Source organism: Ornithorhynchus anatinus, chromosome 5, assembly GCF_004115215.2.
Source record: "Ornithorhynchus anatinus isolate Pmale09 chromosome 5, mOrnAna1.pri.v4, whole genome shotgun sequence".
Classification (NCBI taxonomy): Eukaryota; Metazoa; Chordata; class Mammalia; order Monotremata; family Ornithorhynchidae; genus Ornithorhynchus; species Ornithorhynchus anatinus.
Genome location: NC_041732.1, coordinates 38,076,544 through 38,103,051, shown reverse-complemented (window position 1 = coordinate 38,103,051; position 26,508 = coordinate 38,076,544). Strand labels below are relative to the sequence as shown.

At 44.0% G+C, this 26,508-nt stretch overlaps 2 protein-coding genes across 11 annotated transcripts in view; one reads left to right on the top strand and one right to left on the bottom strand.

Moving 5' to 3' along the window:
* Positions 1–17,427, top strand: part of FGFR1 (fibroblast growth factor receptor 1) — a 76,755-nt gene extending 59,328 nt beyond the window's left edge. The window contains exons 19-20 of one of the 3 annotated variants that reach the window (XR_005660007.1): positions 3,694–3,857; positions 17,298–17,379. Coding sequence is in view for 1 of the 3 variants with exons in the window: in XM_029066423.2 (XP_028922256.1) it covers positions 17,298–17,345 (48 nt within the window). In the remaining 2 variants the exon portion in view is untranslated. Of the gene's footprint in view, positions 1–3,693; positions 3,858–17,297 lie in introns of all 3 variants that reach the window. The other 2 variants (XM_029066418.2, XM_029066423.2) reach the window with 2 other exon arrangements.
* Positions 1,458–24,909, bottom strand: LETM2 (leucine zipper and EF-hand containing transmembrane protein 2). Of its 8 annotated transcripts, none has more exons than XM_029066431.1 (13): positions 24,844–24,909; positions 23,857–23,969; positions 23,618–23,752; positions 23,189–23,265; positions 17,307–17,760; positions 15,867–16,010; positions 9,673–9,810; positions 8,849–9,049; positions 8,046–8,165; positions 6,909–7,022; positions 4,922–5,014; positions 4,589–4,672; positions 1,458–2,671 (listed from the first exon to the last, which is right to left on the bottom strand). In XM_029066431.1, exons 4-13 carry the CDS (start codon positions 23,233–23,235, stop codon positions 2,612–2,614), a joined length of 1,455 nt encoding a protein of 484 aa, XP_028922264.1. In that variant the 5' UTR covers positions 23,236–23,265; positions 23,618–23,752; positions 23,857–23,969; positions 24,844–24,909; the 3' UTR covers positions 1,458–2,611. The 8 variants fall into 8 exon arrangements, with proteins under 8 accessions (XP_028922264.1, XP_028922263.1, XP_028922262.1 ...); XM_029066430.2 differs by lacking the exon at positions 24,844–24,909 and adding an exon at positions 24,160–24,471; XM_029066429.2 differs by lacking the exon at positions 24,844–24,909 and having other exon boundaries at positions 23,547–23,752; positions 23,857–24,471.
* Between the last annotated feature and the right edge of the window lie 1,599 nt (positions 24,910–26,508).

Sequence of the window (26,508 nt, the reverse complement as noted above, 5' to 3'; positions counted from 1 at the left end):
CCATGTGGGACAACCTGATTCCCCTGTGTCTACCCCAGCGCTTAGAACAGTGCTCTGCACATAGTAAGCGCTTAACAAATACCAACATTATTATTATATGCAGGCTGAGGAATTATGAAGCAGACTCATGGGAAGTTTTTGATGAGCACCAATCCTCCCTAGAGGCACATAAAAGTTGAACCCATTTCCCAGTCAGTCCTGGGAAATACAGCTTATGCATTTCCTGAGTTCTTTATTCATGGGGGGCTTTGAGGGTGGGATTTGGCTCTAAAAAACATTATGCCCTGAAAACAAGCCCTCAAAACGATAAGTTTGAGGATGCATGTTGAGCAGAAAGGACTTTTAAGCACAGGTTAAACCATAAAATGGAGGAGGAGCTGAGAAGGGCAACCAAAATGGGGGAAGGATAGACTTATATGGGGATAGACTGAAAAGCTTAGTTCTCTTAATTACCAAGACAAAGATTGAGAAGGTACATGATTGAACTTTGTAAAATCCAGGAGGGTGCAGAAGGAGGAATATGGAATTTTTAATCTCAAATCCCACAAAAACAAGACTAAGGGGCACCTAGCGAAGCTTGAAGATAGTAGGTTTGATAGAAACAAAAGAGAAGGCTTTCACAGAGCCTGGGGTAAACATATGAGACATGCTACCCCTGGGAGTTTTGCAAACAAAAAACAAAATAGAACTAGGGCTTGGATAAATTCATGAATAGGTGGTCAACAGTCAGTTAATGGGGAAAGTTGATAGTGTAAACAGAAAAATTGAAAGGTTTTAGAAGGGTTAAATACATACATAGTTCAGAAGTCCACGGTGAGTTGTTAGAGGAAAAAATTATGGTAATCCACTCATGCATTTGGATGTCAAAAAAGGCATATCACACTTTTCTTTTAAGCATTTTTGTTGCTCCTGGCAGAAACAGAATCCGGAGCTGGAAGTAGATGGCATTTCTTATGGAATGGAGTATTTTTTAGCGGCGTGAGGGAGTGTTGGGGGGAGGAATACAGCAGCTTCTTAAAGTTAAATCCAAGGAAACGGACTTGGCCAGAACCCTTTGCTTATTCATTCCCACTCTGTCCTGAGTAAGGCCAGAAAAGACAGAACTGAAGCACATCCAAAACACAAATATTACTTATTCAATAGGAACAAGATCAAGCATGTTAACTAGCTGATCCCTCGCCCACAACTAACCTTTAAAAACTAACGCTAAAGCATAGAAAAACATTCCACTACTTTAGAAATGTGAAAGTTTATTGTGAATCACCTCACTTATGCTAGTGGCAAGACTCTACAGCTGCTACTCTCTGAATAATGTTGGCATTTGCATGAGAGGAGATTCTAAGTTCTCCAGTACTGTGAGTCGAATAGTTAAGAGTAGAGTCCCACTGAGCACAGGGCTTTCCCTGCCAGATAAGGGAATGAAAAGAGGATGTAGGAAAATGCAGATTATTTCTATATTTGAGGTGGCCATGTTTATTCATTTAGATGATCCCAACCAGTCTGGGTAGCAAAATAAAAGTTTAATATAGTTTATTGGTCCCCAAGCAATTACCTTTCAATTTTACAGGAAGTAAAAACAATTTGTCTAATGGACCATGCTATATCACTAAATCATTGTTTGAAAAATAATAAATAAGTAGCTGAACATAATACTTGTTACTGGGTAACACAGGGACAATTAGACCTAAAACGAATAGAAAAGTCTGATTTGCCAAAGACCAGACCAGAGAAAAAATACTCCCAACCCAAACAAACAGTTAAGCCTAAAGCCCTACCTCACTACAGTTAATTATGTTTTCCAGAAAAACGGTGCCTAATGAAAGCCATATGTGCTAGGAGTGGAATCTTTTCCAGCACACTAATCTGTAGCCATCATAAGCCCAAGAGAGAATGTCAAAGCAACTAGGCCAGAGCCAACCCTTTTTGACTGCCAAGTCCTTTTTAACTCTTCCGTCCACTACAGGGCTTTCTTTTTTTTCTTTATGGGTTAAGAATACCCGAGGTTGTGCCACCTTTTCCTGGGTTACTTGGTGTCTAGGAGCCTGGCCTGCTTTCGGAGCAGCCATCGATACCTTCAGTTTCAAACAATCAATTTGAATCCAACATCACTGAATCACAGGCTCCAGTTAGTAAAGTGTTGCCCAACACATAATGCTTATTGTCATCTCCCCATTCCCACCCATTGTTTCAAGTTGGAGGAAGCCAATTTTTTATTCTTTTTTTTAAAGAATCAAGGTAGCTCTCATTTTTGACTTAGGGGAATGTTTCTATGAGAATCCTAAAAGATGTGGGCACAAAGTACCACGTCAGATAAAACCATTGTTAAACTCTAGATTAGACAAGTCAGTAAAAATGTCTTTATGCATTGTTTGAGGAATACATTGAGTATGGGAAGAAGTAATGGCTCAGAAGAAGTGGGTTTAGCTGTTGAGTTTCCCAAATGAATCGAAGCAATAGAATGCCTGCTTAAAGCCCCTAGAGGACTGCTACAATGACCGAAATCACCAATTCATATATGTTCCGCATGAAATTCAGTTGGCTGAGGCTGGGACTGTCTCAACTGTTGGTGCCAGGGCATGGCTTGGGATTACCGCTTCACCGTTGAGTGGGTTTACACTCCATTTGCACTAGCCTTGCTTTGGGATGAAGTCTGCGTTTTGGCCTGTAGAGCCTGGGTACAAACAAAATTAAAATTACCACTTCAATGTTAACATTCTGGAGGCCACAGATTCGTTTCCTTACTTCGAACAACATCACAGTCAGTTTGATACTGCTTTGTTTTCATTCCGCCTTTGGCATTGGAAATATCTGAGAACACGTTTCTGACAATGATGGTCTATCTGGATAGAACGTGATGTGGTGTTAGAAGGAACAGCTGTATGCTTGCCAAGGTATACATCCTACGATTGGAGTTTCCTTACCTGGGATTTCTTTAACCATGCCACGTCACTCTTCAAGAACTAACTACATTTGATGTAAATTGAGTTTGTAGACTACTAGGTGGACAAAATATGACAAAGAAATGCAGTGAGAGCACTTGTCTACAGGAGGGTCATGTCATCAGGCGCTTTTCTCAAATTGTCATCCATAGGCAGCAGGAAAAGTTGGGGCAGGAGCTCTACCGCTACCTTTTAAATGGGCTTGAGGAGGGGCAAAGTGCTTGTGAGGACCGTACTCTGGAAGAAAGCCATGTCTCCCCTTGTCTCCTTCCAAGGTCTGCCCCAAAGTCTAGACAATAGGGACAGTTGGGCCACTGTCCCTTCTCACTGGAGCAGGGTTTCATTTTGAGAAACTGTCCCTATTGTCTTTATTGAGAACTTATTGACATGACCCTCCTGTAGACAAGTGCTCTCACTGAATTCTGCATCTTTCCCATTGATTATTAACTGCTGGGGATGAGGTGATAGAATCAATTAATAATCAATGGTATTTATTGAGAACTTACTATGTGCAGAGTACTGAACTAAGCACCTGGGAGAGTACAATACAACAGAGTTGGCATGCACATTCCCTACCCACACTGAGCTTACAGTCTAGAGGGGCAAAGTGGAAAGTGGCATCTAGCTGCTATCCCCCATTTCCAGTTTGAATGAGTGAGTGGGAAAGATGCAGAATTCGGTTTTCATTTCCATGCCTGCGTTAAAGGGGTCGAGGTTGATAAGGCAGCTACATTTCTTCTGTTTATATTTCCAGCCCTGCTGCTGGTCCAATGAGAGAGCACTGCTCCAAGAATCAGGTCACCTGGGTTCTAATCCCGGTTCTACCTGTACCTGTCAAACAAGAGCCAAATCAGCACATGCTCGTCACAAAATATGGCAGCCCTACCCGTCGACTCTCTCTCTATGCCTGGAACCCAGGTGGGAACATGGACTGGCAAGGATGAGAAAGCACGAATGACGCTATGCAAACCGTTAGCATTAAAATCAATTCCGCTGCTAAGGTTTTTGGTCCTGAAGTTTCAGAATCGAGGGTCATCTGTCGTTCTTGATGGGGGAATCCACCCTCATCACTAGTATTTCTTGACTTTGGGCTCCTGTGCAGATGTGTTACACGTGAAACTTATTTCCCGGAAGAAAATTCTGCTCTCACACTCTAGGCCCTGACATCTTTAAGTGCAATAAATGGTTGCAGTTGAAGATGCAGTGATTAGAGCCTTTGGCCTACATTATCATAGAGATGCAACAGATTGGGCAGTGTTTCAATGAGGCTTACAACTGTGGCCAAGATCCTAAAAAAAATCTGGAAGAAAGAAGCTGTGTTTCCTAGTGGATAGAGCACAGGCCTGGAAGTCAGAGGAACCTGAGTTCTAGACCCAGCTCCACCACTTGTCTACTGTGTGACCTTGGGTGACTTCACTTCTCTATGCCTCTGTTACCTCATCTGTAGAATGGAGATTAAGAGCCTCAAGAGCCTCACATGGGACAGGGACTGTGTCTAACCCAATTTGCTTATATCTACCCCAGCACACGCTTAACGAATACCACAATTATTATTTCGTTAGTTTCTTACAGCTTCTTGAGAAGTGTATCTACCCCACCACATAAGAAGTGCTTAACAAACACCACAATTATTATTATTAGTTTCTTACAGCTTCTTTAGAAGTGTTGGTTTCAGCATGACATGGTGGTGGTGTCACAGGTGGCAGGGATGTAACAGGTGGCAGCGGTGTAACCTTAAATGACAGAATCTGCAGTTGGATTCAAGAATCGCACGCTTGTTCATTTATAATAGCTACCTTTGATCTTAGCATGATACCAAAAAGGCAAGTTTCAAATAGAACGGGAATATCAGCACTTTAGGCCCTTTGTAAGATTGACTGGAACTAATTCACACGGGAACTAAATCCTCCTAGTTTTGTGGTCTTTTATGGCATTCTGGTACTTCAATTTCATTGAAAAATATCAAAAAGGAAAAGTCTAACCTTGATTCCCTGCTGTTGAAGTGCGGGATCCACCAAGACCTCTTTAGAACCAGGAGAAGCAGGTGGTTCTCCAGCATCCTCTGCCTTTGACACCTGAGTAAAGGATAAACTGCTGAAGTTTGGTGTTGATATTATATATGCATCATCAAACACTTGCTCTTCTTTAGTCTGGAAGGCATCTCAGGAATATTTTTTGCACTTATTTTCCTATTTTACTAAACTGCCAATTTTCTGCTCTTTCCTGAGTTGCTAAAAGTATTCACAAGAAAAATGAGGCAGAAATAACCTGGATATTTAATTTTTGACCTTGCTAAAATGACAAAGTATTACTTTAATTAGACCAAGGGAACTGCAGCCTCCACCATGGCAAATCTGTGGCTCTGCAATTTCTCAATAAGTGACATTTCCTAATTAAGAAAATGATGAATTTAAAACATTTTAATGGCAAAGGAACAATCTTTAAACATTGTGAAACAAGTCTGGGATGAGTCTTAAAGTGCTAAAAGAACACTGTACTGTAAATCACTTTACTTACTTTGAGTTTATGCATAACTGTTGAGCTCACATTTTGTCCTTAAGGGAAGCAGAGAGCCTTAGTGGAGAGAGCATGGGCCTGAGGGTCAGAGGACCTGAGTTCTAATCCTGGCCCACCACTTTGCTGTGAACTTGAACAAGTCACTTCACTTCTCTGTGCTTTCAGTTCCCAAATCTGCAAAATGGCGATTCAATACCTCTTCTCCCTTGTACTTAGACTGTAAGCCCCATCTGAGATCTGATTATCTTGTACCTACCCCCGTGTTTAGTACAATTCTTGGCACATAGGAAGTTTTTGAATACCACAATTACAGTTGTTATTATTAAGAATGATAATGATAATAGTAATGAAAGACAAACATGGAGGAGAACACAGTTGCTCCTGTTTAGACTGTGAGCCCTGTGTGGGTCAAGGGCTATGTCCAACCTAACTAGTATCTACCCCAGCACCTAGAACAGTGTCTGGCACATAGTAAAGCACTTTATAAATACTGTAATTATTTATAATTATTAATACAGTCCACAAAAGGCCTGGGAGTGTTTCATAAAGCTATACGGCTTTATGGCTTGGGTGAACCCATGCTTCCTAAAGATCTTAAGTCCGGGAGCCAGATCAGGCTTGGTCTGGGCCAAAGAAAAGCCTTGTTTGGAATCAAACTGGACATGGAATCTGACTCCCTCTGGTCTGGGCATTCACCAAACAGTACTCTTCTAGAACAGTGACAAACACACAGTAAGTACTCAATAAATACAACTGACTGATTAAATGATTGATTGCTCTCTTCCATATAAGACTTTTGAGGCACAAGAGGCTACAATATTTCACTGCAAATTAACCAGGAAATCAGTGGCAAAGCTGGTACTGGGATTTCTAGCTCAAAACTCGGCTGCTTTTTTTGTCCTCTTAATCATGATCCTTCACTGCTGAATGTATTCCTTCTTTCTGAGAAGTTTCAGGTTGTTCATAAAGAAGGATTAGGACACAGAAGGGTGAGAACCAAATCAAGAACACTGTGCTGCCTCCAATTTTGGACCCCTGACTACCAGAGAGGTGGAGCTGACAGAGCAAGACAGGTCAAATAAAATGATTAAGCTGAAGAAAAAAACAATATTAAACTGACAGAGCAGTCTGCCTATACTGGAAGGATAAATATCAGTGGAGATGGGGGGCATTTAGTTTGAATTGTTAAAAGAGAGCTAATGAAAATAAAGGGAAATGTTAAGCTGAATATCCTAGAAAGTGAAGACCCTGAACTAAGGAAGAAACTCCCTATGGGAGAGGGAATGCTCCAGGGCTGAGACTGTCCAAAAGCAGCAGAGCCAAACCTCAGAGTCATTAGAAGCTACCAACAAGTGGCCGGTCAGCCTCTGAGGGCCTTTCCATTTCTAGCTGCCAGATGACAATTTCTGGTTATCGTGGAAGCCCAGAATCTCTATAAATCAGATTACTCACCTCAATGCTTGGGGGAATTTGAATAGGCTTCAGTTTTACATCTATCAGATACAAAGCACGGGATAACAACAGTAGAGAAGGTGGGACATTCTCCTTCAAGTGGAGGTCCAACCACTGGAAAATGGGAAGAGAAGGAAATATCAATGGGGCAAAACAGACCAAAAGGAAATGTCATCTCAGGTCCCAGTCTGAGGTCACATTAAGGCTAGCCACTCCAAAGCTCTCAAACGAACAGCTCATGTATTTGTGGAATCTCCTCAGAATGAGCTCAGTTTGGGTTTTAACTGCTATCAGTGCTTTGCACACAGTAAGCGCCCAATAAATGGGATTGAATGAATCACAAAATTGACTGAGCCTCCACTTAGTACAAGGTGCTGCCCAAAGCAGTTCTATAAGCATTCTGAACAGGAGGTGAAGAATATGAAAATGTTTTAGTTTACTGATCCAATGGCTCTCTGTTCTAGGAGCAGCCCAACAGAGGTCTAATAGCTAACACCTCGACAGTTGGACAATTAGTAATGGGTTCACTATTGTCTGTGGGTCCTAATCAATATCTCTCCACTTTATATTCATCCTTTAGCATTAAATTCCATGCTGGGGAATGGATTGGGGACCCAATGAATAGTTTAGACAAATGAAGCAGCGTGGCCTAGTGGAAAGAGCATGGGCCTGGGAGTCAGAGGACCCGGATGCTAATCCCGGCTCTGCCACTTGTCTGCCGTGACCTTGGGCAAGTCACTTAACTTCTCTGTGCCTCAGTTACCTCATCTGTTAAAATGTGGATTAAAGTTATGAGCACCAGGTGGGACATGGACTGTGCCCAACTTCATTGACTTGTGGCTACCCCAGTGCTACTGGAACATAGTAAGTGCTTAACAAATGCCTTAAAAAGAAAAAAAAAGGTGAGTTGATTTATGATGGAATCTTTTCCCAACTATTCCCTTCATGCTGTTTTTTCTGTAAATCAAAATGAACATGGCTCTGGATTCCTGCATAAACTCTTTCAAAACAAATATTGTTCAAACACAACAGCTCTTCATTTTCTGAATCTCACATCTGTAGGGATCAGTAAGGTTGAGGACTATCCAGAGTGGAAAAGAAATCACTGAAGAAGGCCCAGAGAAAGTTTCTACTTGCCTGTGTGAGTTGTTCTTTCAGCTGCTTCTCTGAGAGACCTAAAGACCTCATGCCCCTGGCCCTACAGGCGCTTTGTAATTCTGACACACTCAAAGCATTAACCCCTTCTTCAGCAATCATCTGAAATGAAAGGTTGGCATTAGGTCTCACATTTAGACCTTAAACCTAACTCTGAATAGAGGTGTAAACATCACTTGCCCCGAATGCAAGTATGGGTCTGTTCGAGGATGTTACTATTTATCCAGAAATTCTGAAAAGAAACACTCAGGTTGATGAGATCCCACTTTTGCTAGTTTGGGGGTAGAACTTTAGGTAGAGACTGATTCTGCTCCTATAAGAAACTCATAGTCACCATCACAGCAGTCCATCCTTCAAAACGTTCAGATAATGCTTATCTTCCTACTGAGTTCATCTCTTTGCCACAGTTCCCACTGAGCCAACCCAGCAGGCAGCGAGCTTGGTTTGGCATCAGTACTAGGGCAGAGAGTGGTGTACTTTTCTTGCCAGGCCAGTGTCAGGATCCCAGGAACTGCCAATTCCTTCCCAGTAGGCCCCTGGCTACTTATGATCAACCTCGGTTGCAGCAACAGAATTAATAATAGCTTTCAATAGTCTTCCGGAGAAAAGAGGACAGAGTGCAATGTGTAGAATCATCAGGGGATTCTGATTCTGGGCACTATTATGATGATCATCAGTTGTTGAAAGCACTGATTTTCTCGGGAAACCCGCCTCTGACACAGACAGATACTTTGCTGCAGGGCAAGGTCCCACTCTACTCGTTGTGGTTGCAGTTGGGCTCTTACCTCATCATCTGCTTTTATGGAACTGAGTTTCATAAGGAGCTGAAAGCGGAGAAGGTTGTTGGTGCCAAGGGCCTGCAACTCCAGGAGTTTGCAAAGGGCTACCAGCTGAGGGCGGTCGAGGTGCTCCAGGGCTAGTTCATCTTCAAACAGTTTGGAGAAGCTTACTATCTCCTTTGTGCTGGGTTGATGACCTGTCTGGACCTATGTAACAAGATATGGAGACATTAAAATATGCTCACTATATCCTTGGGCCTCTCCTAAAGCACTTAATAGGACCATTTCTCTAGGGATCTCAAAACATTTTCATTCATCCTCCCATGCCCAGAGACATTCCCATTTTGGGGAGGGGCAGACTGAGGCACTGAAAGAGAAGTGCCTTGCCCAGAGTTTATATAGTGACTGAACGTGACTGAATTAGGGAATTGGTGACTGAATGTGGAGTAGGATCCAAGCCTAATTCTACGGTTATAGCTACTAGTAGCCTATTCAGTAGCTCCATTAGTACGAATTATCTGCTATGAAAATAGACTCGTCTCTGAGGTTGAAAACTCCACATAAACATTAAAATGATTAATTATAGAGAACAGATAGGTATTTACACATGTGTACACATGCAAAGAGTAAGCTGTGCTAGAGTACAACCACTATTTAAAGGAAAACTTGCTTTGAGATTAGGCATTTGTTGCATATGTTTAGGCAGGTTTACTCAAAATATCGTATAGTTTATCTTTTTCTGTACTTTGGGTTTTAGTCATTCTTTAGTCCCTGTTAGTTCCCTAAAGCTCAAGAATGCTCCCTCTCCACCTTTGGCAAAAGGACGACACCTGCTTTACATAGATAGAGAACTGCTTGGTGGCCTCTCCCACAGTGACTTTGTTCCTTCTGGCCATCTCGGTTATGGTTTCTTGGAGAAATTTTGCTAGTTCCAACTTTGCACTCATTTTCTTTTTCTGTTTTTCTTCCTTAATGAGAGAAGAGGGGTAAAGAAGTTAATTTCTCTCCTTTTCCCCTCATGGCAGTAACCGTTTTTGGTGGGGGTTTTTTTACCATATCTAAAGATCTTTTTGAATGGATTACTGGTGAGCACGAGGGCAGATACGAGTTAATCTTTATTTTGCAACTTACCTTCTTAACTTTAATTTCCATCACTTTGTTTAATCATATTTATGGAGCACTTACTGTGTGCAGAGCAATGTACTAAGCCTTTGGGAGAGCACAATATAACAGAGTTGGTAGACATGTTCTCTGCCCAACAACAAGCTAAACAGTAATACAGTCAATCGTATTTATTGAGTGCTTATTGTGTGAAGAGCACTGTATTAAGCACTTGGGAGAGTACAATATAACAATATAACAGGCACATTCCCTGACCACAACGAATTTATAGTCTACTCTTACTACTATCCACTACTTCATTTACTGGGGTCCTTAAGGTGAGAATTAATTATGACTAAGTGCAATTAGCAGGTGCTGCCTCCAAGGAACTCCAAATTCTGGTCCCAATTTCCCTATCTGGAAACAATTTAAAAAATACCACCACGAGGATGTGCGCATGCCCCGTCCTCCATTCCCTGGCACCAGGGAAAGATGATTTGGCAGGCATAAACCCCTGATTCTATTTTTAAATTTCTAGGGGCAGCCTGGTAGTCCAGCTCTGGGTCTGTATCCCTTACAGAACTGGGCTTTATGGGCAGGGAAGGTGTCTGCTAATTCTGTTGTGTGGCACTCTCCCAAGTGCTTAGTACAGTGCACAGAGTAAGCACTCAAATACCACCAATTGATTGACTGATGAGAGAGTTATGGCCGCCGAGGTTGACAATCTTCAGGGACTGTGTGGGAAGGAGAAACAAGCCCATAAGACTCCAGAAGACATAATGGGAAGGAGGATTGTGAGGAGAAGATTCGGGAGGGAAAAAGCTGTAGGAACAGAAGAACCGCTGCAGAGGACAACTCTTCCTCTCCCCACCACGAGGTCATTAGGAAGCAAAGGGTCAGTTTCTCTCTCTACCTCTGCCTCTAGGGCTCCTGCCTCTAGGTCACTCTGTGGGCTCCAAAGTTTGAACCATCCTGTCACAACCTCCAGCAAGACAACATTATGAGAGAGATACAACCACTGAACTATGAGTAGGGCAAACTGCTACAAAAAGGCCAATCTGCTTTAATTCAGGCTACCTAACCACAGAGTTTAGTACTGGGGCAGAAAACATAAAAATTCCTCAAGGAATTTGTTCTGCCTTGGGCAAGCTCTTACTTCGTTCCCTCCTATCCGCCGGTTGGATCTGCAGTTGATCACAGACCTCTAGGCAATCTGAACCAACCATTAAGGCACAAGGGACTCAAACTAGAGTTTACTACAAAGAAAATAGCAAGTTCTTGGATCCTAAGACAGGAATCATAGAGCTGTTCACACCAGGAACTACTAATAGGAGGGCGGCCTGAATCAAGAAAGCTGCCAAGTGATGAGGAAGGACCTAGGATGCAAAGGGTAAGAGAAGTACCTCACTATGGTTGCTTCTTCATTTTCAAATTAACCAAATAATGCAGGTCCCCAGAATACACCGTGGCCTCAATTACTCAAATATTTCTGGCTGGTCTGAATTAACAAAACAATTCAGGTACAATTGCTATTTTTAGGACTCATTTTTTCAGGTAACATGTTTAGGAAGATCTATGTTGCATATTAGCCAAAATTTCTGGCAGCAACATTTTCAGCTGAAGTCTAGCAGCACACCTTGGGAAAAGCAAAGATAGCTCTAAACTAAATCCAAGTCACTGGAAGTAAGTTCCTCTTTTCTTTTTTTGCGCTTTCTTCCCCAAAGTAACCCAAAAAGGTTTAAAATAGTCTGATGGTGTTATTTCGGCATTTTGAATACTTCCTACTGAAAAATTAATTTGGTCTGTAGAGAAGTCCAGAAGAGAATTGGTGGAGACCAGTTCCATCTTGAAGAAGGGTGGAGCCCCAAAGAAAACTGCCAGCGTCAGGCTAAATGTTAAACTTCAATAGAGAATGAGCTGACGAGTAAGTCACCCTCTCATCTCTGAAAGAGGGAAAAATACTGAGAAATCCTAACTAAAACCGAAAAATTTAACTTTTGTTGCCATAAGAAAGCTAATAGGACTGTATTTCATTAAGTGTTTCTTGCACCTGCATTTTTACTATTTTCCCCAACATCTGATCATCCATCCCTTCCCCACAGCTCATGATGGCACCCCCCGCACCCCCTCGACCCTGCCCAACATCACTTGCCAAGTGTAGTCTGTGGACCCCCCTGCTCCATCATAGACAAACCTCCCTTAACCCTTGCCCTTTTCCTGATCCAGTCACTGCTCCTCCTCTCCATTCAACCATCACTCAACCATCAACTCACCTGCCTTTTCTCTCCAACATCCTTGCCTCACAAAACCGTTCTGTCTCCTGACAGACACCTCTGATCTCTCAACTCCCTCAAATTATTAATCATATTTATTGAGCATTTACTGTGTACAAAGCACTTTACTAAGTGATTGGGAGAGTGTGATATAGCAGAGTTGGCAGACATGATCCCAGCTCACTAGGAACTTACAGTCTACCAGAGGACACGGATATTACAATTAATTCCGGATATGCACATAAGTGCTGTGGGGTGAAGGTTGGGGTGAATCGAAGGTATAGATCCGAGTGTAAAGGCTACACAGAAGGGAGAGGGAGTAGGGGAACCGAGGGCTTAGTTGGGCAAAGCCTCTTGGAGATATGATTTTACTAAGACTCTGAAGGTGGGAAGAGCAATGGTCTATTAGATATGGAGTAGGGAGGCCAGAGACTGGATATGGGCAAGGGGTCAGCAGCAAGATGGACAAGATAGAAATACACTGAGTAGGTTGGTGTCAGAGGAGCAAAATGAGCATTCTGGGTTGTAGTAGGGAATCAGTGAGGTAAGATAGAGGGGGCAAGTTGATTGAGTGTTTTGAAGTCAACGGTAAAGAGTTTCTGTTTGATGCGGAAGTGGATAGGCAACCCCCGAGGGTTCTTGAGGTGTGGGGAAAGATGAACTGAACTTTTTTTAGAAAAATGACTTGGGCAGCAGATCCTAAGTCAGTCATCATGCCCCACTTGGTCTCCATACCCAACCTACTTTTTCTTGAACAAATCCACACTCTCAACTCTCCCTCTCCACTGAATTCAACCCTCTTACTCCCCTGTCTTTCAGTTGCTCTCAAATCACCAACCAGCAGCCCTGGACCACCTCCAAAGTACGCTTCCCCCACCCTTGGCCTTGAGCCGTGGAGCGCTGCTAACAGAAAACTAGACATCAGGCTGACCTCATCCATAGCACACTCATTCTTACCTGTTTTACTCTACCCCTCCTCTGCCCAGCAAAATTACTTCTCCACCTTTACTGACTCCCATGCCCATATCAGCTGTTTCTAACTCCCTCCGTCACCCCAGTCATTGGAACCTAATGACCTGGCCATCTATTTCATCGATAAAATTGAAACCACCTCCCTAAAACCTCCTCTGCATCATTCCAGTCTCACCCTCCCTGTTCCCTCTTCGACTTTCCCATCCCTCCCAGCATGGATATCTTCTGATTTCTCTTAAAAATCTACCGCTTTCACCTGTGCCTCCCATCCCAACCCTTCTCACTCTATTAAAACACTTGTCTCTTCCCTTCTTCACTCTGAACACCATCTTCAACTGCTCACTCTCCAGTGGCTCTTTCCCCACTGCTTTTCAACATGCTTGTGTATCTCTTATCTTAAAAAAAACTCTCCCTTGACCCTACAACACCCTCCAATTATTGAGAAGCAGTGTGGCTTAGTGAGAAGCAGCTTGGCTTAGTGGAAAGAGCCTGGGCTTGGGAGTTAGAGGTCATGAATTCTAATCCCGGCTCTGCCACTTATCAGCTGTGTGACTTTGGGCAAGTCACTTAACTTCTCTGTGCCTCAGTTACCTCATCTGTAAAATGGGGATTATGACTGTGAGCCCTATGTGGGACACCCTGATTACCTTGTATCTACCCCAGCGCTTAGAACAATGCTTGGCACATAGTAAGCGCTTAACAAATACCACCATTATTATCACCTCATCTCCCTTCTACCATTCCTTTCCAAATTCCTCAAAAGGGTTGTTTAACCCAGGCACCTACATTTCCTCTCCTGCTGTTCCCTTCTTCACCCCCTGCAATCTAGCTTCTGCCTCCTCCACTCCATGGAAACTGCCCTCTGCAAACTCACCAATGAACTTCTTTTTGACAAATCCAACAGACTCTGCACCATCCTAATCCTCTTAGATCTCTCAGCTGCCTTCAACACTGTGGACCACCTCCTTTCTCCTAGAAACACTAATTAACCATGGTTCTCCTCCTGTCTCTCTAGCCATTCCTTCTCAGTCTCTTTCACCAGTTCTTCCTTTGCCTCTCACCCCCTAACTGTGGGAATCCCTCAAGGCTCAGTTCTGGGTCCCCTTCTACACATATTCCCTTGGAGAACTGGGTCCCCTTCTACACACACTCCCTTGGAGAATTCATTAATTCTTACAGTTTCAATTATTATCTTTATACAGATAATATCCCAACTACCTCTCCAGCCCCAATCTCTCTCCTTCTCTGTAGCCTTGTATTTCCTCCTGCCTTCTGGAGATCTCTACTTGGATGTCCTGCTGATACCCTCAAACTTAACATGTGTAAAACAAAACTCTTCATCTCTCCACCCAAACCTTCTCCTCTTCCCTGACTATCCCATCCCTGTAGACAACACTACCTTCCCTGTTTCACAAATCTGTAATGTTGACATTCTCATCGACTCAGTTCTGTCATATCCCTCCTTGACTACCTCATCGGCCTCTTTATTGGCCTCCCTGTTTCCAGTCTGGCCTGCAGGTTCTATTCTCAGAACACCTTTAGAATCCGCCCCTTCCTCTCCTCTTAAACTTCTACCATGTGGGTCCAAGCATTTATCATATCTTTCCTTGACTACCATATAAGCTTCTTCGCTGGCCTTCCTGCCTCTAGTCTCTTCCCACTCCAATCCATATTTCCCTCTGCTGCCCGAAAATCTCTCTAAAAACACATTTTAAGCATGTTTCCCTAATCCTTCTTACTACTGGCTTTAAAACACCCACTCAGCTTGCCCCTTCCTACCTGATTTCGCTCATCTCCTTTTCCAGCCCAGCCCACACAATTTGCTCCCGTAACATCAACCTACTCACTGTGCCTCAGTCTTGTCTCTCTTGGTGCCGACCCCTTGATCTGGTCTGGAACTTTCAACCCCTTCATATCAGACATTCCACCACTCTCCCCATTTTCAAAGCCCTCCTAAAATCATATCTCCTCCAAGAAGCCTTTCCTATCTTCTCATTTCCTCACTCTATTCATCCTCACACTTTGATACTCATCCTACCAACACAGCATTTATGTACTTATCCTTATATTCTACTGCTTCCCCTACCTGTAATTTATTTTAAGGTCTGTCTCCCCAACTGGAGTGTAAGCTTCTCGAAAACAGGGATCGTTTAGCGACTCCACTTTACCGTTCCCTCCCAAGCACTTAATACAATGTTATGCACACAGTAAGGACTCTATCAATCAAATTTACTGAGCACTTACTGTGTGCAGAGCACACAACAATATAGCTGACACATTTCCTGCCCACAGTTAGCTTACTAAATGTCATTAATTGACTGATTCCATATTAAAGAGGGGATTTTTTCCCCTGCATTGAAAAAAACAAGTAAGAAAGTAGCTTCTAAGAAAATAAACTGGAGACTATATTTAACATCAGCCACCTCTTATACATGCTACTCCTCCGATCTCTCCTATGGCCATTACCCTCATGGTGTGATCAAGCGCTGAGTACAGTGCTCTGCACATAGTAAGTGCTCAATAAATACTAGTGAATGACTGACACCGGGGCTGTGCCTTCTTTCTGGGACAGCCCTTAAATTTCCCAAACAGTAGAACAGTTTCATTTCCTCTTCCAACTCTGGGTAGAGTAGGGGGAGTGTAAAGGGAAAAGTAAGTAAAAGTCCAAAAATACATACCTTTTTAGACTCAGTCTCAAAAGTTGATGGCAACATCTCTGGAAAGAGTTTCAGAAATACTGGTAACAGGAATTCCATGAAGGGCACAATTATGAAGACCATAAATGGAACAAGGCGGAAGAGATCAGCACAAGTCCTCAGCAGCTGAAAAATTCGTGCACATACATCACTCATTCTCAACTCGGCGTGCAATGCTATGCAGTCATGGAATTCACAGAATGCAGTTAGGGTGCCAGCACTGTATTTATGCTAATGATGGTATTTGTTAAGCGCTTACTATGTGCCAAGCACTGTACTAAGCCAAGCAAATTGGGTTGGACACAGTCCCTGTCCCACATGGGGCTCACAGTCTCAATCCCCATTTTACAGATGAGGTAACTGAGGCACAGAGAAGTGAAGTGACTTGTCCAAGGTCACAGAGAAGAGCAGTGGTGGAGTTGGGATTAGAACCCATGACCTTCAGACTCCTAGGCCCGTGATATATCCACTACACACAAACGTGCGGGGCCAGACCTAGGAAGGGAATGGATGATTGTAGCATCATCCTACACGATGTACATGACGATGTACAATCATCATGATTGTAGCTGTGTGGGGAAATGAAAGCTCATTGTGGGCAGGGAGCACGTCTACCAACTCTTTTATATTGTACTCTCCCAAGTACTTAGTACAGTACTCTGCACCCAGTAAGCATTCAATAAATACCACTGATTGGTTGAAACAGCATGGAGAGCAGACCCACATTTTATACCCCCAACCCCACAGCTTTATATTTTGTGTACACAGAGCACTAAATAGTCCCCGCATAATTTGAAAGAATTAATACTTTCCCCAAAATACCTACTTTATACTAGGAGGGAATAAATTCTGGTATTGGAAGGCCTGGGCTCATAAATATTCAAAAATGCTGCACTTTTTTTTTAAATGGTACTTGTTAAGTGTTTACTGTGTGCTAGGCACTGAACTAAGCACTGGGGTAGATAGAAGCTAATCAGGATGGAAATAGTCCATGTCCCACATGGGGCTCACAGTCTTAATCCCCATTTACAGATGAGGTAATCGAGGCACAGAGAAACAAAGTGACTTGCCCAAGGTCACATAGCAAGCAAATGGCAGAGTCAGGATTAGAACCCAGGTCCTCCTGACTCCCAGGCCCATGCTCTAATCACTAGGCACAGCAGCTTCCTTGAAGCATATTTCTGACTGTACACCTCTCCACACCTTGAAAGAGTAGCAAAGTGAACTTATACCCACTCTTTGGTTGAGAAACTGAGGAAGAGATTTTCAATTTCAAGTCTAGAGCAGCTGGCTAAAGAGCTCTAGGCCCCCATATCAGCAGTAAACAAAACTTTACTCCGTATTTTGTGGTTAGCATTTGGTGTCTGCTTTCACATCAGTCTTAACTTTGCTCTTTCTCCATTACATACTTAGGTTGCCTACCCTTCGCCTCTCTCGTCTGGTGAGCACCTGCCCGTGTAACAGCCTCCAAACCATTCTGGCAGCAACTTTGGTGTCAGTCCAAAGCAAGTGGAATCCATTGTAATAATGCATGAGTTCATCCCGCATTTTACGGCTCAAAGACCTCTTAGCCTCCTGCGTCACCTGCCCCTTGCCTGTTGGGGGCTTGGCACTTTTTTTCTCTAGCTTTTCTGTGGTTTGGTTAGGAGGAGGTTTGTTTGGGAGCTCTTGAAGCCAGCATGTGGATGTGTGTAGCTTTCTTATTGTTTTAGTTTGGAAATGAGGTAGCCTGTTGCTTAGCTGAAAAATGTGTAGTAGTTTCTTGCTTCCAGAGTTCTTCAAACAGGTTTGATTTAAATGAGAATCCGCAGGTTGGAAGAATGCAATGGATGGGGAAAATGCGAAGCATCTAGGCAGGACGAGAAGGTGAGGCCCTCTAGAAAATTAGAGACACATTCCTAAATGAATCATACAACTGCAAATTAAATTTACCAAAGGTTAGAGAAATAACCGCACTGTTGTAATTCTTGGAGTTTTTTTAATCCAATTAAAATATATTGAGGATTTTTACATTTTTTATAGTATTTGTTATGCACTTACTTTATGCCAGGCACTGACTAAGCACTGGGGTAGCTACAAGTTAATCAGGTTGAACAGTTTCAATCCCCATTTTACAGATGAGGTAACTGAGACACAGAGAAGTTAAGTGACTTGCCCAAAGTCTCACAGCAGAAAAGGAGCAGAGCTGGGATTAGCACCCAAGTCTTTCTGATTTCCAGGCTCATGCTTTATCCACTAGGCCATGTTGCTTCCACTTTGTATTTTATGCTTTGATTTGGTATAAATTCCACTAATAATTGATTAATGAAACATCACCAGTTACAACCCCAAGTTTAGGTAATATTCTCGCAAAAATAATAATAAGTGGATTAATTTTTAAGAATATATCAAATAACAGTAGCTAGAAATCCTGCAATAGTAAACATGAATTTCAATCTCGACCTGGAAGATGGGTCAAATTCTAGAATTTTAAGAATATATCATGTAACAGTGGCTACAAATCCTGCAGTAGTAAACATGAATTTCAATCTCAACCCAAAAGATGGGTCAAATTCTAGACCACACAGATTCCTTGTACAGTACGTGTTAAACGCCCCACGAAGGTGCTAAGTTTCCACTGGCTGGTCTCTACTTTTAACCCAAGAACTGTTAAAGAATCGAACAGAGTTATACAGTGTGGGCAACTATTAAAAAGCAGTTTCAGCTAAGCTCTGATGATTAACCAACGGCCCGAAAGCAGGTTATTACTTTGCCTAATCCAATGCCACGAACCTTCTCACGTAACAAAAACACATGCTGAGTCTCTGACTTGAGAGTCCTGGAGATTGTTACAAATATGACCTAGAGTAGGGTGAATGGACCACTATATATCCTAGTTTTAGCACAGCTCATATTTTCTAACACACTAGCATTCCAGGTTGTTCAAAAATAAAAGTGCCATTGTTTCTGGCAGAGCAACTTTTCCGGAAGCGATTTTACAATCAAAGCACCCTGACATTATTGGTCTTTATAAAGAGGTATGTAAGTTGAAAAACGTCGATGATGGAAATCCCAGGTGGGTGGAATCCCTGTCTACCGTGGGCAAGCTACCTTTCATCAAAAACCTGTTCTCCACCCCCTCACGCCTCCTCAATCGATCAATCAATAATATTTACTGAGCACTCTACTGAGACACATTCCTTACCCCCAAGGACTGCCTTAATGAGATCTGGCTCTCTCATGATGATGCTGCCTCCCCTGCTTCCTCGTGAGGATGTGGCCTTATCTCCTCCCTCTCCTGCCTCACTCCTGCTCCTAGCCCCTTAATATTGCTTCTGATCCGACCCCCATCTTCTCTTACCATATTTTTTTATGGTATTTGTTGAGCACTTAGTATATCTCTCAAACACTGCTCTAGGTTCTGGGGTAGATAGAAGTTAAATTAGGTCAGACCCAATCCCTGTCCTGCATGGGGCTCACAGTCTAAGAAGAGGGGAGAACAGGTATTTAATTCCCATTTTACAGTAGAGGAAACTGAGGCACAGAAAAGCTAAGTGACCAGCCTAGGGTTACCCGACAAGCAACTGGCAGATCCGGGATTAGAACCTACGTCCTTCTGACTCCCAGGCCCATGCTTTTTCCACTAATAATAATAATGGTATTTGTTAAGTGCTTACTATATGTGACAAGCACTGTCCTAAGCACTGGGGTAGATACAAGGTAATCAGGTTGTCCCATGTGGGGCTCGGAGTCTTAACCTCCATTATACAGATGAGATAACTTAGGCACAGAGAAGTAGAGTGGCTTGTCCAAGGTCATACAGCAGACAAGTGGTGGAGCCGGGATTAGAACCCACATCCTCTCACTCCCAAGCCCATGCTCTTTCCGTAAAGCCACGCTGCTTCTCTTAATTTTTGGAATTTAAATTTCACTGAAGCAAAGGAAAATGAAGGAGAAATTTTTAAAATGAGATGTTCCTACCAACAGTCTCTTCCACCCTGTACAACAAGTAGGTACTCCAGTACCTACTTGTAGGTAAATAAGTACCTACTTATTTACTGTCCTCCTGCCCCAACTTCTGCATTTCTGGCTAATTATGACACCAGCTCCTTCCTGATCTTACAACCTCCTACTTAATCCTTGGCTACTTCGTTCCCTATGTTGTTGAACTCCCTGATGCTCTGGTCGCCTACTTCCTTTCGCTTCTCAACTCTGCAGCCGTAAACCAACGTGGACATGGACTACATCTCATCAATGATTGTCCTCTATATTTACTCTCAATACTTGTCCCTCTGAAACCGAATCCTCACTCCTCTTAACAACGCTTGCTCCCACAAGGTTCCCCTCCCTTACCATAATCTTAAACCTCTTCCAAATACTACCCATCTCCCTGCTCCTTTTCTTGTACAAGCTCCTGTTAATTTCACTCCCACCCCACTAACTCTTTTTTTGACCGCCATAATCGGGTTTACTTCATTACTCCACCACAACATCAGTCTCAAAGGTCACCTCCTCACAGCTAAGTCAGAAGGGCTCTACTCTTTCCCAATTCCCCTGATCTCTCTTCTGCCTTCAACACTGGGGACCATTCCCTCCTGGAAATGCTATCCTTCCTTGGCTTTACCCACCTTGTTTTCCCCTGATTTTCCTCCTACCTCTCTGGCTGTTCTTTCTTAGTCTTGTTCACTGGCTCTGCTTATGCCTTTTTTTCTATTTTTAATTCTTTTAAGCATTTACTATATGCCAGCCACTGTAAGCACTTGGATAGATTGCAAGCTAATCAGGACAGACGGAGTCCATGTCCCATATGGGGCTCACAATATTACTAATCCCCATTTTACAGATGAGGTAACTGAGGCAACGAGAAGTTAAGTAACTTGCTTAGGGTCACACAGTAGACAAATGGAGGAGCCAGGATTAGAATCCAGGTCCTTTTGACTCCCAGCCCCGTGCTCTATCCACTAGACCACACTGCTTCTCATTCACCTTCTAAATCCTGCCAGTTCTTTCTCCACAACATTTTCTGTCTCCACCCCTTCCTCTCCACGCCAACATTTACTCTTCTGTCAAGCTCTCGACACATCATGGTTAGATCACTTAATCAGCCTCTTGGTTGGTCTCCTTGCTTCCAACCCTTACATGTTGCTGCTTGGATCACCTTCCTGAAGTATCACCTCTCTCCACTCCTCAGGCACCTTCAGTGGGTCCCCATTTCCCTCTTCATCAAGCTAAAATTCCCTACTGTTGACTTCAAGTCTTTCCACTGTTTTTCTCCATCTTAAGATCCATCATAGAGCCCTCTCAGCCGCTACTCCTCAGTTTGTACTCTGCTCCTCGCAAGTTCATCCTCTACCTCTCAACTCTCCCACCTCTATCGCCTTGCTCAAACTGTTCCCCCATCCTGGAACTCTTTCCCCCTAATAATCCACCAGACCACAGTTATCCTCAACTTCAAAGCTCTCCTACAATTCCATCTCCTTTGGGAAATCTTCCTTGATTAATTCACAATGCCATGGTCACTCTATTCCACTATCACCCATAGCACTTATATATCAATCAACTATATTTACTGAGCACTTGGAAAACTACAGTGCCTGACACATACTTAAGCGCTTAACAAATACCATAATTATTATTATTATAACAGAATTAGTAGACGAGTTCCCTGCCTTAACGAGCTTACGGTCTAGGGAATACTCATAGATTCCTATCTCGATCCTTCTATCTTCTTTTCTTTTTTATGGAATTTGGTAAGTATTAAGTATATGCTGGGCCCTGTACTAAGTGCTGGGTAGATACAAGTTTGGACACAGTCCCTGTCCCTCATGGGGCTCACAGTCTTAATCCCATTTTACAGACGAGGTAACTGTCACAGAGATGTTAAGTGACTTGCCCAAGGTCACATAACCAACAAGTGGAGGAGCCAGGGTTAGAACCCATGAGCTTGACTCCCAGGCCCATGCTCTATCCACTAGGCCATGTTGCTTTTTAATCAACGGTATCAGTGGTATTCATTCAATAGTATTTGAGTGCTTACTATGTGCAGAGCACTGTACTAAGTGCTTGGAATGTACAATTTGGCAACAGATAGAGACAATCCCTGCCCAATAACGGGCTCACAGTCTAAATGGTATTCAATCAATGGTATTGATTGAGTGCTTAACGTGTGAAGGGCACTGTACATCCTTATTCTTTCTCCTGCTCCCACTATTTAAGATTTTTGCCTGTTGACTATCTCCCCATTAGATTGAAAGACCCTGAAGGGCTCTGATCACGTGTCTCGCTTCTACTGCACTCTCTCAAGTGTTTAGAATAGTATTTGGCACTCACAAGGTACTCATTTACTAATGATGAAGGACATCAATGGGGCAAGTTTATAAGCTATTTTACCAATTACCATCCACCTAGTCAATAGTATTTATTGACCCAGTGTCCGCAGAGCACTGTACAAAAAGTACAAAAATTAAAAGAGCAAGGTCTCTGCCTTCAAGAAGCCAACCACTAGTACCTAAGATTCTTATTTTTTTAAAAAGTGTTATTTCTCCCCCATTTGACTATAAGCTCCTTGTCGGTAGAGATCATGTCTCCTTCAGCTATGGACTCTCCCTAGTGCTTACTTAGTACAGTGCTCAATTAATATGTTTGATTTCTTAGTTTTAGAACCAATCAAGATATAATTAAAAAACTATTGAAATTACAATACAATTAATTAATTTAATGTTGGTATTTGTAAGCGCTTACTATGTGCAGAGCACTGTTCTAAGCGCTGGGGTAAACACAGGGGAATCAGGGTTGTCCCACGTGGGGCTCACAGTCTTAATCCCCATTTTACAGATGAGGGAACTGAGGCACAGAGAAGTTAAGTGACTTGCCCACAGTCACACAGCTGACAAGTGGCAGAGCTGGGATTCAAACTCATGAGCCCTGACTCCAAAGCCCGTGCTCTTTCCACTGTGCCACGCTGCTTCTCATTACCATTGTAATACCCATTACAATGGTAATGGGTACATAATAGAAAGGATCATCATCATCAATGGTATTTATTGAGCGCATAATACATTCAGAGCACTATATTAAGGACTTCGGAGAGTACAATACAACGGAGTTGCTAGACATGTTCCCTGTCCACCAGAAGCTCACAATCTAGAAGGTTTATGCAACATTTTTGATCCTGCAGTGTGAAGTTAATATAAAGTTTTATTTTACTGGATTTCAATTTCCGAAAGTTGGAAGATACCAACTTTTAAAAAATGAGTCCCTCTCCCCTTCCCCACACTGCACCTCCAAAAGAATGACGTTCAAATAAACATAAAAACAATTCTTACCTTGATCTGGCCATTGCAAAAAGTACACTGCAGCTGAAAAGGGTCATGCTCTTATTATTTCAATTTGACAAGTAGACCTAGATAAAAGATGTAAATGAACAATTCAACATTTAGTAAGGCACCAGCCTGGAATAGAATGGGATTTTATTAAGATGTCTTAACTTCTCTCTTCCCTCTTTAGACTGTGAGCTCCTTTGTGGGTAGGGAACGTGTCTACCATCTCTGTTGTACTGTACTCTCCCAAGCGCTTAGTAGAGTGCTCTGTACTCAGTAGGTGCTAAATAAATACCACTGATCGATTAACTGGTGTTAACTTGAGAAGTTTGCACTTTTTTCCATCAAGATACTTGAAACTCACCTTATCCTCCCTCTGATTCCCTAGGAATTCTGCAGGAAAAGCCAGCATCCAAATAAGTGAGAACAGTGTACCTTTGGTTCTGCCTTGGGTAGAATGCCTAGAATTACTAAATAAGATCTGATGATTTGATGATGATCCTGGAGCGTAAACTTTCTGCGACAAACTATCATCAGGTCTTGCAATCAGCCCGCTCAGTTTCCAAATTCCTAAAATGGTAGCAAATTAACGCGTAACAAGTTGCTCTAAGCCAAACATTCAAACATCAAAAAATGTCATGTAACCTTCCTGGCTCGGCCTAGGGCTTGCTTACCTCCGCTTCTCCGCTCGAGTTAACGAAAACCTCAGAGCTCAAAGATAATGGATCATTCATTCATGTACCCACTGCCTCCAAAGATTAAAACACAAACAGCAGGCATCCTTAATCTGGGGACGAGGGAAGTATAGAAAACGAGAAAGACAGCGTGTATTGAATTAAGACAGTAAAGCCTCGCTCCATCTTGGCCAGTGCTGCAGGGGGGATGGTCCTAATCGTGTGGCCCCTACTTGGCCAGGGTCAAAAGGTGATGAGGGCCACCTTCTAGGGTGGTGTCAACAGCAGAATTAACTCACCCACCTCATCGGGAGAGCAAGGGCCTTGCCAGGGAGGATCAGAGCTGATCCCTGTCCCCCATGGGGCTCACAGTCTTACCCCCCCATTTTCCAGATGAGGGGATCTGGGGGATCAGAGAAGTGACTTGCCCAAGGTCACCCCAGCAGGCAAGTGGAGGAGCTGGGATTCGAACCCAGGTCCTTGGGATTCTAACCGCCGTCTGGGACGACAAAATTTGGCTGCAGAGTGAAAACCGACTTGAAAAGCACTTTTTAGTTTTTGGCAGTTAAGAGGCACAACCGACGGTCCCTCCGTCCTTGGCCCTGCCAGCCTCAGCAGGGGAGGGGACAGGTCCAATTGGGGGGGGGGTAGGCCGAGGATGGGGTGGGATGGAGGGGATGGGATGGAGGGGATGGGATGGAGGGGATGGGATGGAGGGGATGGGATGGAGGGGATGGAAGGGGTGGGCAGCTCCTCCTGGGCAACCTGCTGGGCTCCCTGACGACCCCCGAGGGTTGGCAGTTTGATGTAGGGGGGGAAAGGGCAGCAGGCCTGGGGGGAAATCAAGGGCCTTCGAGGGAGGACAAGGACCATTCGAGGACCAGACGGCTGAGAAGTTTGGGGTGACGGAGAAGGGGCAGGGATGGGGAGGGCGGGGAGCCGGCTTCGGCAGCAACTGGACTCCCCTCTCCGCCCTCCATCCCCTACCTCCTCCTCGGGAGGCCCCCTCGGTCCTCCCAACCCCTCGCTCGACCCGCCCCGCGCTAGAGGGGCCCGAGGGGGGCGCTCCTTCCCGCCCTTCAACCTCTATGATGAGCCCGAGTGGCGGCTCCAACCGACCAATGGGCTCCCAGAGCCCCGGCGGGTGGGCGGGGCCCCGCGCCAGCGGAGGAAAGGATCCCTCGCGCTCCCTGCTCCCCACAAGTGACTTCCGGTGGGGGGTGGCCACCCTCAGGGAGGAGGGGTAGGGGCCTGCCAGGCAGGGGGACCCGAGTTCATTTAATAGTATTTATTGAGCGCTTACTATGTGCACAACACTGTACTAAGCGCTTGGAATGGACAAATTGTTAACAGATAGAGACAGTCCCTGCCCTTTGACGGGCTTACAGTCTACTCGGGGGAGACAGGCAGACAAGAACAATGGCAATAAACAGAGTCAAGGGGAAGAACATTTCATTAAAACAATGGCAAATAAATGTACATCTCATTAAACAAAATAAATAGGGTGATGAACATATATACCCGAGTTCGAATCCCCTCGCCTACCGTGTCACCTCGGGCAGGTCCCCTCACTTCTCAGGGCCTCACTGCCCTCATCTGCAAAATGGGGATTAAGACTGGCAGCTCCATTTGGGACATGGACTGCATCCAAACTGATTAATGATGGTGGTATTTGTTAAGCGCTTACTATGTGCAGAGCACTGGTCTAAGCGCTGGGGGAGACACAGGGGAATCAGGTTGTCCCATGTGGGTCTCACAGTCTTAATCCCCATTTTACAGATGAGGGAACTGAGGCACAGAGAATTTGTTAAACGCTTACTATGTGCAGAGCACTGTTCTGAGCGCTGGGGTAGACACAGGGGAATCAGGTTGTCCCACGTGGGTCTCACAGTCGTAATCCCCATTTTCCAGATGAGGGAACTGAGGCACAGAGAAGTGAAGTGACTTGCCCATAGTCACACAGCTGACAAGTGGCAGAGCCGGGAGTCGAACCCATGACCTCTGACTCCCAAGCCCTTGCTCTTTCTACTGAGCCACGCTGCTTCTCTAAAAGTGAAGTGACTTGCCCACAGTCACCCAGCTGACAAGAGGCAGAGCTGGAAGTCGAACTCATGACCTCTGACTCCGAAACCCAGGCTCTTTCCACTGAGCCACGCTTGGATCTGGCCCCCAGTGTTTAGTACAGTGCCTGGCACATAGCAAGCGCTTCACAAATACCCGGCAAAAAAGAGATCAGAGGCCAAGGAGAAAGAGTACGGCTCAGTGGAAAGAGCATGGGTTTGGGAGTCAGAGGTCATGGATTCGACTCCCGGCTCTGCCACTTGTCAGCTGTGTGACTGTGGGCAAGTCACTTCACTTCTCTGTGCCTCAGTTCCCTCATCTGGAAAATGGGGATGAAGACTGTGAGCCTCACGTGGGACAACCTGATTACTCTGTGTCTACCCCAACGCTTAGAACAGTGCTCTGCACATAGGAAGCACTTAACAAATACCAACATTATTATTAAGTACCTAGAGAAGCAGCGTGGCTCAGTGGAAAGGGCTTGGGAGCCAGAGGTCATGGGTTCGAATCCCGGATCTGCCACTTATCAGCTGTGTGACTGTATGCAAGTCACTTCACTTCTCTGTGCCTCAGTGACCTCATCTGTAAAAT